We start from the raw sequence: 14,219 nt of genomic DNA on the forward strand, positions 1-14,219 counted from the left end.
CCTACAAGATTTTAACATTTTTATGAAGAGATTAGTAACAAATAAGGCAATGTATATAACAGTGTTGTGTAATTAGCATTTCCTCAATTCCCATTAAGGGTATTCATCTTTTCTCAGGTTGGGGCCTGAGTTACCCATTTCTCTGCTTTATTTCCATATCATAAAGAAAAGCATTGTACTTATTAAGGAGCTTTGTTTCTGTTGTATTGCTATAATCGTGATACTGAATTTGGAATGTTAACCATAAAGAAGTGATGTAACTTGTTACTTATTTAGTTTCACATTTTTTGTATTAGAATATTTTTAACGTGTCTGGTGAGCCGTCAACAGATTTTAAAAAATAACTGATGTTTTGGTTTCTGCAGCCCAGGGAAGGAAACTGCTGTTGACATGGAAGTCAGGTACAATATTTTAAAACCTAATTGGAAAGAATATCAGTCTCCTATTAATGAGTAGCAACTATTGAGCCTCCTGGGAAATCAGATTGAATTATTTTACTTTCTGTGCAGCTGCTGAAAGCTTTAGAACAGATGAAAACAAAAAGAAAAGCCATTAAGTATGTAGACTTTTTTAGTAAAAATTAGACAATGACATAAATGGATTTTCTGCATATTCATAGGTGATGATGCAGCAGCATTCTACTACCCTGGGACCTGAGCCAGACTGGAGGGGAAAAAAAACAGGGACTCGTTTTATTTTTTGTAAAAATGAAAGAGTGGCACAGACTGGTATAAAGACCAACACAGTGTATGTTCCTCCCTCAGATATGCCAGGGAACTTCAGTGCTGACTTGTAATGTTTTTGCTGTATCAGTAGTAGACATTCATGAATTTTGCAAAAACTTGAGAAACACTCAACCTAAATTTTGACCCAGGGCTCGAGAAGCACAATAAAGGGTTTGCAACATACTGTATCTCACCTTCTCACCAATTCTAACTCCACAACATTAAGTGTGTTGTTTTTTGTTTTTGTTTTTTGTTTGGTCAAATTTGGTGGCCAAAATTTAAGCACCTGCATCCATATATAAACAGCTAAATAAATGGCCTTATTTTCAGAGATGCTAATTATGTACATTGACTTGAATTGCCTTCTGAAAATCAGGCCTGAATATGGACTTAGGTAAAAAGTTTGAATTATTTACCCATGTTCCTAAATGATACATCAATATGGAATTGACTCTGAGTCCACTGGGTACACTCCAGTGAAGTTAATGGACTTTTGCCCACTGACTCTAAGGCTGAATTTGACTATCAGCCTCCTTGCACTGGTAAAGCTAATGTGAACAGTCCATCACATTTTGTCATGAAAAATTATACTTCTTGGAAAAAGAGAGTTGTTTATCCAGTGGTTGCAGTTGTTTACTTGCAACCTGCATAAAGTAGGTTTGTCGCAATGTCTCTTTCTCCATTAAATTATGTGTTTGCATGTACTTTTTCACTGAAAAGTTTGGTAGTTCAGGCCTGACTTTCAGAGAGAGAAGTACTCAGAGCTCAACTAACAATATTTTTGTGTTCTCATATTATGATCCTGTGTTTGGATTCAGATGATTATTCTTTTGATTTGAATGAGAGGTTTGAATGAGCAGTTGGATTTCTTATGAGAGACACTATAGGCTTGGGCATAAATTTCTCATGCAGGTAAGAGTTCACGAGACTTTTGCCCATGTAATAAATATGGGATCTACCCCTGTGTGTCAACTTGATCTCAGCTTCCAGTTAAGAAGAATTGGATTTAAAGAGGGTGAAATTCACCCTTGTGCAGAGAGCCAACACAAGTCCTATGGGCCACTTAATTCCCACTAAAGGGCTCAAAATATGGGCTAAGTGGGACTCAAGCAGTTTGCTGGTTCACTGCACATAGGTGAATTTCACCACAGCAATGTTTTGAAAGACAAAACACATGTCCTATAAGACTTTCCCCCATGAAACATCACAATCACACTAGCAATTAATATTCAGAAAAAACTAGTTTGCAGTAACCTTTCAGCAATCTTCAGAACGTGTACAATTTTAAGCCATAGCAACTTAATGGAAGACACTCTGGACTTTGAAGTGAATTGCTGAATGCATATTAATCCTATAACATATGCACTGATTTCTTATAAAATTATTTATATATAAACTTCACACTAATTTAACTAATGGTTTCTTTTTGAGTTAGGACTGAATGCCTGTGAGGAGTTAGACCTAGGTGTAAAGGGTTTTGGACATTCCATTTCAGCTTTGAGCCAGGAATATTCATCAAACATAATTAAAATACCAACTGAGCGCGTACTTTTTGTGCTCCAAAATGATGTCTAGAATGTGCTAATAAAGCCTTTTGGGTAGCATAACACTGTCTTCTCAGCTCATCAAAGAAATGTATGTCTCATAAATATTTCTAGGCAAGTCTGGTGAAAACTTGACAGCAAATCAGGGCAGCAGACCTCAGTTTCTGATAAGAAAGGTGCCTAGTGCACTTGGCTGTCAGCACATGATTTGAATTGCATTAATGTCCAGCTAGAAGAGGAATGATGAAATGGTTGCTCCAGCAGACAAAGATGGTGATCTGGGGGAAGGCAGGCAACATTTTAAAAGGGGAAAAAAACTATTTAATTTAAATAAAACACATCAGGCCAAATCTTGCTGATCTTACTTTGATGAGCAGTCTCATTGAAACTGACTTCTTGAATGAGGAAGACCATCAGGCAACTGTCTGCGCTACATATGTAGGAATTAAGGTCTTGATCCTACAAGGTGCTGAGAGTCCTCAACTTGTATTAAAGTCAGTACAGTCAGGCCGACTCTGCACTGAGGTAACCTCCCACCCTGTAATGGAGAAGGCACCATGGTTTATTGCTGGTGAGAAACCCCTAGCAACCATGCCTCTTAAAAACGGGGTAGGGGGTGGAGTGGAAGAATAAACCTTCTGTGATGATAACCTGGGTGTACCCTCTGAGACCTGCAGATTCTTGAGGCTGACCCCTACCTACTTGTTGCACAGTGAGGGCAAACGTTCCATTTGGTGGGACAAAATGGGGACAGCTTCACAAGGGGACTCTATCAGAGTCTTCCTCAATACTAGCCCTCTCCTACTACTTTTTCTATGTTATTGGGCAGCCTGACTCAAAAATATTTTACCTGAGAAATCCAAAGAACTATTATTATATTGGGGAAACAGTGTATTTATTTTATTATTGTTTGTTTTTTGAACTCCTTAAATATGCATTTTCAGAATATCCCTTTTGTGATGCAATATGTATTCCTCTGTGATACATGTCTGGTCAGCTGCTATACTCTTTCTATTAGGCTCTCAGAACAATGCTGTAAGCAGACTTCCTTGCATTTGCTGACTTGCCTCGCAATACCCTCATTACTCAAGCAGAATATGGCGTGTTAGCTTTCTCTTAGTCATGTCAAAGAAGAAAATAAATTAGGGAACAAATGTGTTTTCCTATTTAAAACCTTTGTTAGGAAAACAATGGCAATGTGCAAGAGGGATTCTAATTGTATAACATTTCTTTGGTGAGAGATGTGATACGTGGAAAACTCATTTGCCTTAATGAAAGGAAATAGGTTGCATTAGTGAAGACTCATTACCAGTTTCTGCATGTTTGTGTTTGGTTTTTGTTTTTGTTTTTTAATTGTACTGATGAGGTGGGAATTCCTGTTTTTCCAGGAAAAGAGGATCAGTGGCATATGCCTCACAGAAACCATGGTTGCTCAATGCTACTGTGGAAGAGAATATCACTTTTGAAAGCCCCTTCAACAAACAAAGGTAAAATGTTTCAGCATCTTGCCAATAAAAGGAAGGGAAAGATTAATTGCCTTTCACAGAGACAACTGTGCTGGCTGTTTATGGCTAACTGTTCATATTCTCCTCCTTGGTTACTTGGTTTGCCAATAATGGTGTCTTAGTATGATGTACGACTTGGTCAGGTGACCCAGGGATCTCTTTCTCGCCAGCAGTTCTGTGCTGACAGCAGACATAATACTCTTGTTGAATCCAAGAGGGAAATTCTTGCTATTTAGACAGTGGTCCATGTCCCCCCAACGGACACATGTTCCTAAGAGAGGGGATAGCCATCCACTCAGCGGGCTCAGTGGCTGTGGACCAAATTCTGTTCTCAATCACTCTGATTTTACACTAGTGTAATGGAAGAAGAATTGGGTACATTTTATCTGCTCCTATACGAGACAGACACAATGGGCCTTATGCTGATCCAACTTGTCCTGGTTTAATTCCATTGACTTCAATGGAGATACTACTGATTTATATTGGCATAAGCGAACTTAAAATCGGTCCTGATGCCTTCAGTCACAGCTGCTCAGATGGTGCCCCTCCTGTCCTACTCCCTCTAGCAGGGGTTTGGCTCTAAGAGCTTAATTGAGCCCTTTGGCTTTCATGGGAGTTGCTTTTGTGTAGAGGAAGGAGAATTTGGTTCGTTTTTCTAAGAAAACAGAGTTATGTTCCTGTAAGGCTGAGACTGGTACTAAAGTTACTCATTTCATTGCAAAAGAATCCAGTGTTTATGTCAGATTACCACAATAAATGTCCAATGATAACATTGTTTCAGTTAACCCAGAGATACACGTACCATTACTGACATTTATTATTCAATATTGAACTACCTCTTCACAAGAAAACTCCTTATAATTTCCCAGATACATGACATTGTATTTACCCATGTCTTACACTTCCAGAGCCAGCCTCCCATATTTGTGGCATTTGCAGCTTCTGCTCAGTACTGTTGGGAATAATGTCAGTGTTAGTCTTTTTAGGTTGTATGTTGGAATCCTGTTTTTTTACTACAAATGTAACTGCACTCTAAATAATGCTCTTTGGTGTACCAGCAAAAGTAATTACTAGACCACCCATTCTGTGTTTTTTGAAAGGAGAACATTAAACAAACACTTCAGCTCCAGGTCTGGGGGCATCTGTTAGGTGAACTGACCATATGTTTCGGAGGCATAAATTTACAAACTGCTTCTTCAGCCAGATATGTTTTGATATTTGATGTATTTGTTGTGAAAGTGTATGTATGGTAAATGTTCAGCTGGCTTCATCGCACATGGAGATCCACCAAAAAAAAAATCATTTTAGGCCCTTTTGTTTCTTCCGAAGAACATCTATGTGTGATGCACAGTATTTAATAGACCAGAGTGGCACTTTTGAGTAAACTCTCTTGTAAGTTGATCTTAAAACTTTTTTAAAATTTAAAAATGTGAAATGTTATTGAAGATAAGTGCTATGTTTGTGCTTAACCTGGGTGGATCAGCTAATCTTTGAACTCTGTTTTTTAATATTCTGAAATAGCATTTGGTGTTGAATCTCTACTATTATTGACTTTGGAAAGGAAAGAGGGAGTAGCAAAAAAATGCTATTTGAAAAATAAAAATTGTTTGAGTAGGTTTTTGGTTTTTTTTATTTAAAGGGGTCTTGCTAAGTGCTCTGTTGCAACATTTTTGTTTCCAAATGACTGTTTTGTATTGCCCAGGAGATTAAATAGTATCATTATGATCCAAATTCTGCTCAGATTTACACCCTGTGCAATCATTGACTCCAGTGGAATTGCATGGAATAAAAGTCAGTGACAAATCTGGCCCTGGTGGCTTCTGAATCTAGGAATGTTGTCATGTGTCCCTTCATTTTTGCCACCGGTGACCTGCTCTCTCTAACTTGGCTGCTAGGGTTCCATCCAATAAAACAGTTGAACAAGCTTAATTAGAAATATTGATAAAACAAAACAACCCCACTTGATTGAATAAGATCTTTACAAGTTCCCTGTTAATTTGAAACCTAAAAAGTCTCTTAAAGTGAGTTAAAAATAGTATCAGGTGCCTCACCTGCTCCTGAGTAGAGCTGGCTGAGAATTTTCCAGTGAAACTTTTTTTGTCAGAAAATGTCAGTTTTTCAAAATTGAAACTTTTTGCAGGAAAGGACTAGTTGTGAAGAGTGTTTCTTGGGTCAGAGTGGAATTTCTGGTCAAAATGAGAGAGAGAAACTCCAGAACAGAATCTCTGAATCAGCAGAGCAGGGACTTGAACATGGGTCTCCTGTATCCCAGCCGAGTGCCCTAAGTATTGGCTATTTTGGGATCTCTTTCTCTCTCTGTTGTTGATTTGTTTATTACTATTTATTCTGGGTTTTTTGGTGGAAAATTTTTGAAGATCTCCATTTTGTTCCAATGTTGAACAAGGAAAAAAAAAATTTTGCAGGACAGGAAAATCGTTTCCATCCATCTCCGCTCCTGAGTTCCTCTCCCAATTTTGTTGGCTATACAATCACGTTGTATATGTTTTTACTGTTTCTCCCTTGTTTCTTTGAAAGGCCACACAAAGAGAGGAAATTAAGGTCCTGATGCTGCAAACAAGTAAACTTAAAGAATAACAATGCATCATAAAAGAACCAGTGTCTGTTCTGCCTATTTTTAGCCTTTAAATATTTGTAATTCATCTGGGGAGCTGGCCTAAGGTGCTTTGCTAGCCAAAATGGTATTTACTTGACTATGATTGAAAGGGATTCCATTAGAACAATTAGTGCCTAACAAACAAGTCTTTTCCACCATGTGACTTTTTACAGCTGGTTAATCTTTGCTCCTATGAAAGTAGAAAGTATGTTTCTCTGGCAATATCTGTGTGGATTTTGCATTATCTTTTTTGTTTCCACAGGTACAAAGCAGTAATTGATGCTTGCTCCCTTCAGCCTGATATTGACATTCTTCCTCATGGAGACCAAACCCAGATTGGAGAGAGGGTCAGTAACCATCTACAGGATTTGTTTTTGTGTTTTTGATTTTAAATCGTTTCAGTACTCTAGTTGCCAAATAAATCTTTGAGTTAAATATACTTTTGGATCATTAATCTGAAAGCTCATTGGTTGGTAAATATGGGAACATTGCTGTTTGTGTGAAATGTGCTGGTTTAGATGTTCTACTACCAGAATGTTTTATTAGTCCCACAGTCACTATCTGAAATATCAGTGCCCAAGCGTCACTCTTTGTAGTTTTGTGTCTACAGGCATATAATAAAAATGAAACTTTACAGTTTTAGAGCACCTTCCATCTGAAGGTATCGTGTAACTAACAAACATTAATGAATTAAGCCTTGTTATACCCTGGTGAAGTAAGAAAATGCTAATACATTGCAGCTGAAGAAACCAAGGCACAGAGATTAAGTAATTTGCTCCAAGCTACACAGTAAATCTGTAAGACAACGTGGATGAGGTAATATCTTTTATTGGACCAACTTCTGTTGGTGAGTAAGACAAGGTTTTTGAGCCACAAAGCTCTTCTTTGAGTATTTATCTGAAGAAGAGCTGTGTGTGGCTCAAAAACTTGTCTCTTTCACCAACAGAAGTTGGTCCAATAAAAGATATTACCTCACCCACCTTGTGTCTCATACATCCTGGGCCCAGCACACCTACAACTACACACAGTAAATCTGGGTCAGGGCTCGGAATAGGAGCTAGATCTCCCATAGCCACCAGATTAGGCTTCATCTCAACGTAGTCTGATATTGTGATAACTGAATTACAAGAGGTAATTTTTAATCTAGTATAATTATGATACATTAGATAAATAGTATAGCATCACAGCATTACACAAACCTTCACATGCCTCAAGAATGTTCTCAAACCAAAGTTTCTGAATAAATGATTGTGTGAGTGCCAGTTAAAATGTCATTTTAAAAATTGCTGCTACCGTTACAAGAAAAATAAATGTGTTATGGGCAAACTCTGCCCTTCCTTTCCACCCCACCAGAAGCTTAAAATGTTAGTTTATACACCCAGCTCAAGGACAGAGAGTCAAAAGATCATCTGCAAACCCAGATCTCTTCAGTGGCACCACCAACGTATCATGACCTTCTTGCTGAAAAATGAGTCTAAAGGCTAAAGTTAAACCGTTAAGACCTTATTTAAGCACCTGAACAAATGGTCTGGTTTTTCAAAAGTGTCAAGCACCCAGCTTTTTCCTTGGAACTGAATATGGACATAAGAACTTAAAAATCTTTGTCTAATGCACTAAAAGTTCTCCGCTGATGTTGAAGTACAGTTTGAGCGAGGACAAAGAACATTAAAAAGTCAGTTCCAGCTGCGGGTAGCATACAACTGAGGTCATCTAAAAGTTTCCTTTTACTTGTAAGAGGAAATCTGGAACATCTCAGCAAATCAGTGTAATCTGCATTGCATTTGCTCAATAGCAATGAAGGCTTTAACAATTTTACAGTTGTGTATATATGGCCCAGAATTCATGGTAGAGCATTCCAGATATCAAGGCAATTAGTCTGCTGCTTTCCCAAATGAACAGTAGGGCTACTTTTTCAAAAGGATATGCCTGGATTCTTTCATTCCATGGTGTCTTCTCCACAGAAACTTCTAACAAAGCAAAATTTGAGTATTCTGATTTTAGAGCTGGATTAGAGATTTTGTGATCAATTGATTATTTTTTTTTATCTGTTTACTTCCAGGGTATTAATCTTTCTGGAGGGCAGCGCCAGCGCATCAGTGTGGCAAGAGCACTTTACCAGCAGACAAATGTTGTGTTCCTGGTAAGTAGATGCCATTATGTCTGAGCTGTAAACTGCAGCAGCAAGTATACTCATTCAGAATGTTTAATGGGCAGCACATGAAATTCTGCTCCCCTGAACCAAAGGGGTAGTCGCAATTGAAATGTGCGCTACTTTATTTTACATTTGTGTTAGCTGAGATACTCAGGGGACAGACCCACCCATAAATATCAAAAATAGATTTTAGTATAAATAAATGTAAATAGAAATCATGGATCTGATCATTCACTTTACACTGTGGCTGGGAATATGCCTCCAAGCAGACAGGCTCAAGTTAGTGCACTAAAAATTGCATTGTGGTTGTAGTGGCATGGATGGCAGCATGGGATAGCTGCCCAAGTCCAAGTCCCTCTGACCCCTGGGTTTGAGCTTGGGTGGCTGACCCATACCCATACCATATCGCCCATGTCACAACGTCCACACCGCTCCCTGCTGCAAAAAACATGCCCTCCTCAGTTTCTACTTGAAATGCTGCTTTGACCACTGCATTTATTTTTGGTACTTTAAGATTTTATTTGAGCTAGTACATTTCAAATATTGACTGCAGTATTTGTAAAAATTCCTAAATTCTCATCCATAAAATTAATATTGCCCTGTGCCTAAGGCATCTCCTTTTCTTTGTGGAAACAAGCTCTCTGGCCATCTTGAACTGTTCTCTGCATATTTTGCCTCAATGGAGCGACTATGGGGAGAAGGGAGTGGAATTAGGTCCTTGGATTAGTATGAGGAAAAATCAAGTAATCTGCCCCCCTCCCCCCACTCACACTCACACAAAACATCCCTAACAGCCAGGGAGGCAGATTCATAGGCCTGTCTTTATGAGCAGGCCTCATAGCAATTATGTGACTGCCCCAATGAGTGAAAACCCTTTCACAACATGAGTAGGTCTTCCTGGGCAGTGAATATAGCACAAGTGCTATATAGCTGCATTATCCGGCCAAGTACCGCAGTGGAGCGTGGCCAATACTTGGCCAAAAGTTGCCTTTTCTATCACGAAGAGTACAACATTGCATATGTAGCAGGCATGCACAAAAACTATAGTTAAGGAAGATGATCAGTTTTGATCCAAATCCTCAGGGGATTCAAGGGAATCCTCAAGGGAATTCAGCATTTCACCTGACAACTTCATATACATTTTTTTTTAATCCTGCTCAGTGTTTTAGATATATGGTTCCCATAGATTTTCACTTGGAATTGGGTGACTAAAACTCCATGGAAAGATTTGAGAATATACACTTTGTCAGGGTGAGAGGTTACTGTAACATATTGTGACAGATTTTTGTTACCAATCTGCCTGAGGCATTAGGTGATTAGGCTGAGGCCACAGGATTGATAAGGGAGGAGATGATGTAACACACCAAGTGTTTAAATTTTAAAGCTTTAGAGTACTGGGGGGAGGGCGGTTCCCACGTTACTTAGAGGAAGGAAGAAAGCATTAGTGCCCCAAGCCCTAACCCACTTTTATACTGACATCCACACTACCCGAGGCTGGCAAGCCTGGGTGTAATGTAAGAAGAAGAATGGGAGGGGTGGACAGGAGTTTTTGTTTTGTGTTTAAAAACAAAAAAAAAAACAAAAACACCACCAACCTCCTCAGGTAGCAAATACCATATTAAAAAAAATAGTTTTTAAAGCAAAAATTATAAATACTATAAACCTAAAGGTAATTTAAAAAATAAGCTCTCTGTCCCAGCTACAAAACAGCCTAATACAAAAACAAATAAAAATTTAAAAAAACCATACTGCTATAGCTATAAAATGTACTAAAATGCAAATACTTGCTTTGTTCACCTTTAAAACACAAAATGATTTGGGTAATATCAAAAAACACTAAGGTTTTAATATACTTGCTAAAGCAAAAAAAATCACTATTCAATACTTATAAATACAAATAAATGCAATATGTTTCTGGCTTAGTAAGGCCAAACCTTTTAATTAAAAAAATTGTTGTTAAAAACGCACACCAACAAACTCTAAAAGCGAAAATATAAAAAGTTCGCCCACTCCTCATATAAAACATAAAATCTTTCTGGCTACCCCAAACCTCAAGCCAATGGGCTAAAAAAAAAAAAAACAAAAAACCCCTATTAAATACCAAAGGTTGTACCAAGTAAACCCCCCAAAAGTGGGTGTGTCTGTCCTATCCTGTTGCTCCAAAGCCCTGTAGTAAAAATATTTCACTAAAATCCCCAAGCCCTAACCCACTTTTATACTTGCGCCCGCACTACCCGAGGCTGGCCAAGCCTGGGTGTAACGTAAGAAGAAGAGAGGGAGGGGTGGATGGGAGTTTTTGTCCCGTGCATGGGTTGTCCAGGGTCTGCTGTGATCTTCGAATTATTCCAGCTTTTGGGAGGGTTTTAAGTTCTGGGTTTTTTGTGGGGGAGTGTTTTATTCCGCGACCTCTGTTCGTGGTGCTTTTTGTGCCAGTCCAAACCGGCTTTCTGTGATTCTCTTCAATTTCCCAAAACACAACAGCTTCAGGGACGCGAAGCTCTGCTCCCACCGACCTCGTCGTCTTGCCTGTGTTTTTTATCTTTTCAGCCCTGGTGTTTTTATGGCTGGCTGTGGCTGGGTGAGAGAGAAATTTTTTGTTTAGCGCCGTGACCTTGGACTGGGGCCAGCATTTTATCGTTGGACAGAGCTTGCTAGCTGCAGTATTAACCTGCTTTTTGCTTTTGCTTTTTTTTTTTTTTTCCCCCTCCTTTGGCCTTTTGCAGTCTGCAAAAGAATTTTTCAGTCCCCATTCACACCTTTAACCTTCCCCAAAATGCTTTGCGATGCTTGCAACAGCATTAGCAACATGCAGTGCTGATTTGCCTTCCCCAGGGAAACCCCTGAGGTTGTGACAATATGTGCGACAATACCTGGCACCTTTTGAATTTCCTTCATTTCTACCCTTCATTTTATTATATTCTGATCTTTTGCACCCTCAAAAATCATCATCTCTACATCATCATTGCTTCTAGATGTTTTAAATTATTTTTATTGATTTTTGTAAATGTACCAATACAACAATAAATATATTAAATGTAATTACAACATGACATTATTCCAAAATTCAGGGCAGGGGGAAAGTAATTTTCAAAATTTCAAATTTTCAAAAGCATCCAACTTTGACCTAATTGCCCCCATTGAATTTGATTGCAAAACTCTTCTTGATTTCAGTGGGAGAGAGCAGACTTAACTCAATGCTCAGAGAGCAAAATTCCACATTCCACATAAAAAGAATCAGTATAATTCCTTTAATAAACAATATCCAGTAGGAAGATTATGTAAATCCTACCAGTAATATCAGTACCACCATCCACATGCTGTGTTTGTAACTCTGAATATAAATGGGATCAAATGAATAAATCCTCAATAAATGTTAGATCTTTCCTCAATAAATTAAATACAAATCCAGTGAGTCAATAGGACAGAATTAATCTCATTTTAGCCCTTAAAAGCAATCAGCTAGTCAAGAACATAGAACTGATCCTTCCTGTTCCTAGAGAAGGGCAACAAAGGTGTGACAAGATTATGACTGTCAACAGATGGTTTAGGCAGTGGTGCTATAAGGAGGGCTTTGGGATGTATGGCCACTGGGAGGCATTCACAGACAGAGGACAGTTCTCTCGGGATGGACTTCATCTGAGTAGGGAAGGAAATAGACTTCTAGGATCAAGGCTGGCACAACTGATAAAGAGAGCTTTAAACTAGGAATTAGGGGGAGATGGTTGGGAGATGTCCAGGAAATCTCCACACCAGATTTTAGCATTGAGAGGGAAGAAGACGAAGTAAGAAAGGATACAGCCGTGGGTAGGAGAATGTATATAAGGAGCAAGGGCGGTGTGGATACTAGTCTAATAGGTTATACTGGCTGTAGAATGACTGTGCCTAATAGGGTACAAAATGTGAGCGAGGCCAAACAGCAAAAATTAAGATGTTTGTACACCAATGCAAGGAGCCTAGCTAACAAAATGGAGGAACTAGAGCTACTGGTGCAGGAAGTGAAACCAGATATTATAGGGATAACAGAAACATGGTGGAATAGTAGTCATGACTGGACTACAGGTATTGAAGGATATGTGCTGTTTAGGAAAGACAGAAATCAAGGTAAAGGTTGTGGAGTAGCATTGTATATCAATGATGAGGTAGAATGTAAAGAAATAAGAAGCGATGCAATGGATAAGACAGAGTCCGTCTGGGCAAAAATTACATTGGGGAAGAAAACTAGTAAAGCCTCTCCTACGATAGTGCTTGGGGTGTGCTATAGACCTCCGGGATCTAATTTGGATATGGATAGAGCCCTTTTTAATGTCTTCAATAAAGTAAATACTAATGGAAACTGCGTGATCATGGAAGACTTTAACTTCCCAGATATAGACTGGAGGACCAGTGCCAGTAATAATAATAGGGCTCAGATTTTCCTAGATGTGATAGCTGATGGTTTCCTTCATCAAGTTGCTGAACTGACTAGAGGGGATGCCATTTTAGATTTAATTTTGGTGTGTAGCGAGGACCTCATAGAAGAAATGGTTGTAGGGGACAATCTTGGTTCAAGTGATCATGAGCTAATTCAGTTCAAATTAAATGGAAGGATTAACGAAAATAAATCTGCAACTAGGGTTTTTGATTTCAAAAGGGCTGACTTTCAAAAATTAAGGAAATTAGTTAGGGAAGTGGATTGGACTGAAGAACTTATAGATCTAAAGGTAGAGGAGGCCTGGGATTACTTTAAATCAAAGCTGCAGAAGCTATCGGAAGCCTGTATCCCAAGAAAGGGGAAAAAATTCATAGGAAGGAGTTGTAGACCAAGCTGGATGAGCAAGCATCTTAGAGAGGTGATTAAGAAGAAGCAGAAAGCATACAGGGAGTGGAAGATGGGAGGGATCAGCAAGGAAAGCTACCTAATTGAGGTCAGAACATGTAGGGATAAAGTGAGACAGGCTAAAAGTCGAGTAGAGTTGGACCTTGCAAAGGGAATTAAAATCAATAGTGAAAGGTTCTATAGCCATATAAATAAGAAGAAAACTAAGAAAGAAGAAGTGGGGCCACTTAACACTGAGGGTGGAGTGGAGGTTAAAGATAATCTAGGCATGGCCCAATATCTAAACAAATACTTTGCCTCTGTCTTTAATAAGGCTAAAGAGGATCTTAGGGATAATGGTAGCATGACAAATGGGAATGAGGATATGAATGATCTGGAGGATGGTGTGGATTGCACTCTCAGCAAATTTGCGGATGACACTAAACTGGGAGGAGTGGTAGATACGCTGGAGGGGAGGGATAGGATACAGAAGGACCTAGACAAATTGGAAGATTGGGCCAAAAGAAATCTAATGAGGTTCAATAAGGATAAGTGCAGGGTCCTGCACTTAGGATGGAAGAATCCAATGCACCGCTACAGACTAGGGACCGAATGGCTCGGCAGCAGTTCTGCGGAAAAGGACCTAGGGGTGACAGTGGACGAGAAGCTGGATATGAGTCAGCAGTGTGCCCTTGTTGCCAAGAAGGCCAATGGCATTTTGGGATGTATAAGTAGGGGCATAGCGAGCAGATCGAGGGACGTGATCGTTCCCCTCTATTCGACACTGGTGAGGCCTCATCTGGAGTACTGTGTCCAGTTTTGGGCCCCACACTACAAGAAGGATGTGGATAAATTGGAAAGAGTACAGCGAAGGGCAACAAAAA

At 39.1% G+C, this 14,219-nt stretch overlaps 1 protein-coding gene across 7 annotated transcripts in view; it reads left to right on the plus strand.

Annotated features, from left to right (window-relative positions):
* The window catches only part of ABCC8 (ATP binding cassette subfamily C member 8), a 146,281-nt gene that overhangs the window by 88,102 nt on the left and 43,960 nt on the right, over positions 1-14,219 (plus strand). For all 7 annotated transcript variants that reach the window (XM_038406458.2, XM_038406463.2, XM_038406460.2 and 4 more), the window contains 4 exons: positions 366-401; positions 3,658-3,756; positions 6,651-6,735; positions 8,448-8,528. In XM_038406458.2, the coding sequence (XP_038262386.1) occupies positions 366-401; positions 3,658-3,756; positions 6,651-6,735; positions 8,448-8,528 (301 nt within the window). The remainder of the gene's footprint in view (positions 1-365; positions 402-3,657; positions 3,757-6,650; positions 6,736-8,447; positions 8,529-14,219) is intronic.

This window comes from Dermochelys coriacea, chromosome 6, assembly GCF_009764565.3.
Source record: "Dermochelys coriacea isolate rDerCor1 chromosome 6, rDerCor1.pri.v4, whole genome shotgun sequence".
In the NCBI taxonomy this organism is placed as follows: domain Eukaryota; kingdom Metazoa; phylum Chordata; order Testudines; family Dermochelyidae; genus Dermochelys; species Dermochelys coriacea.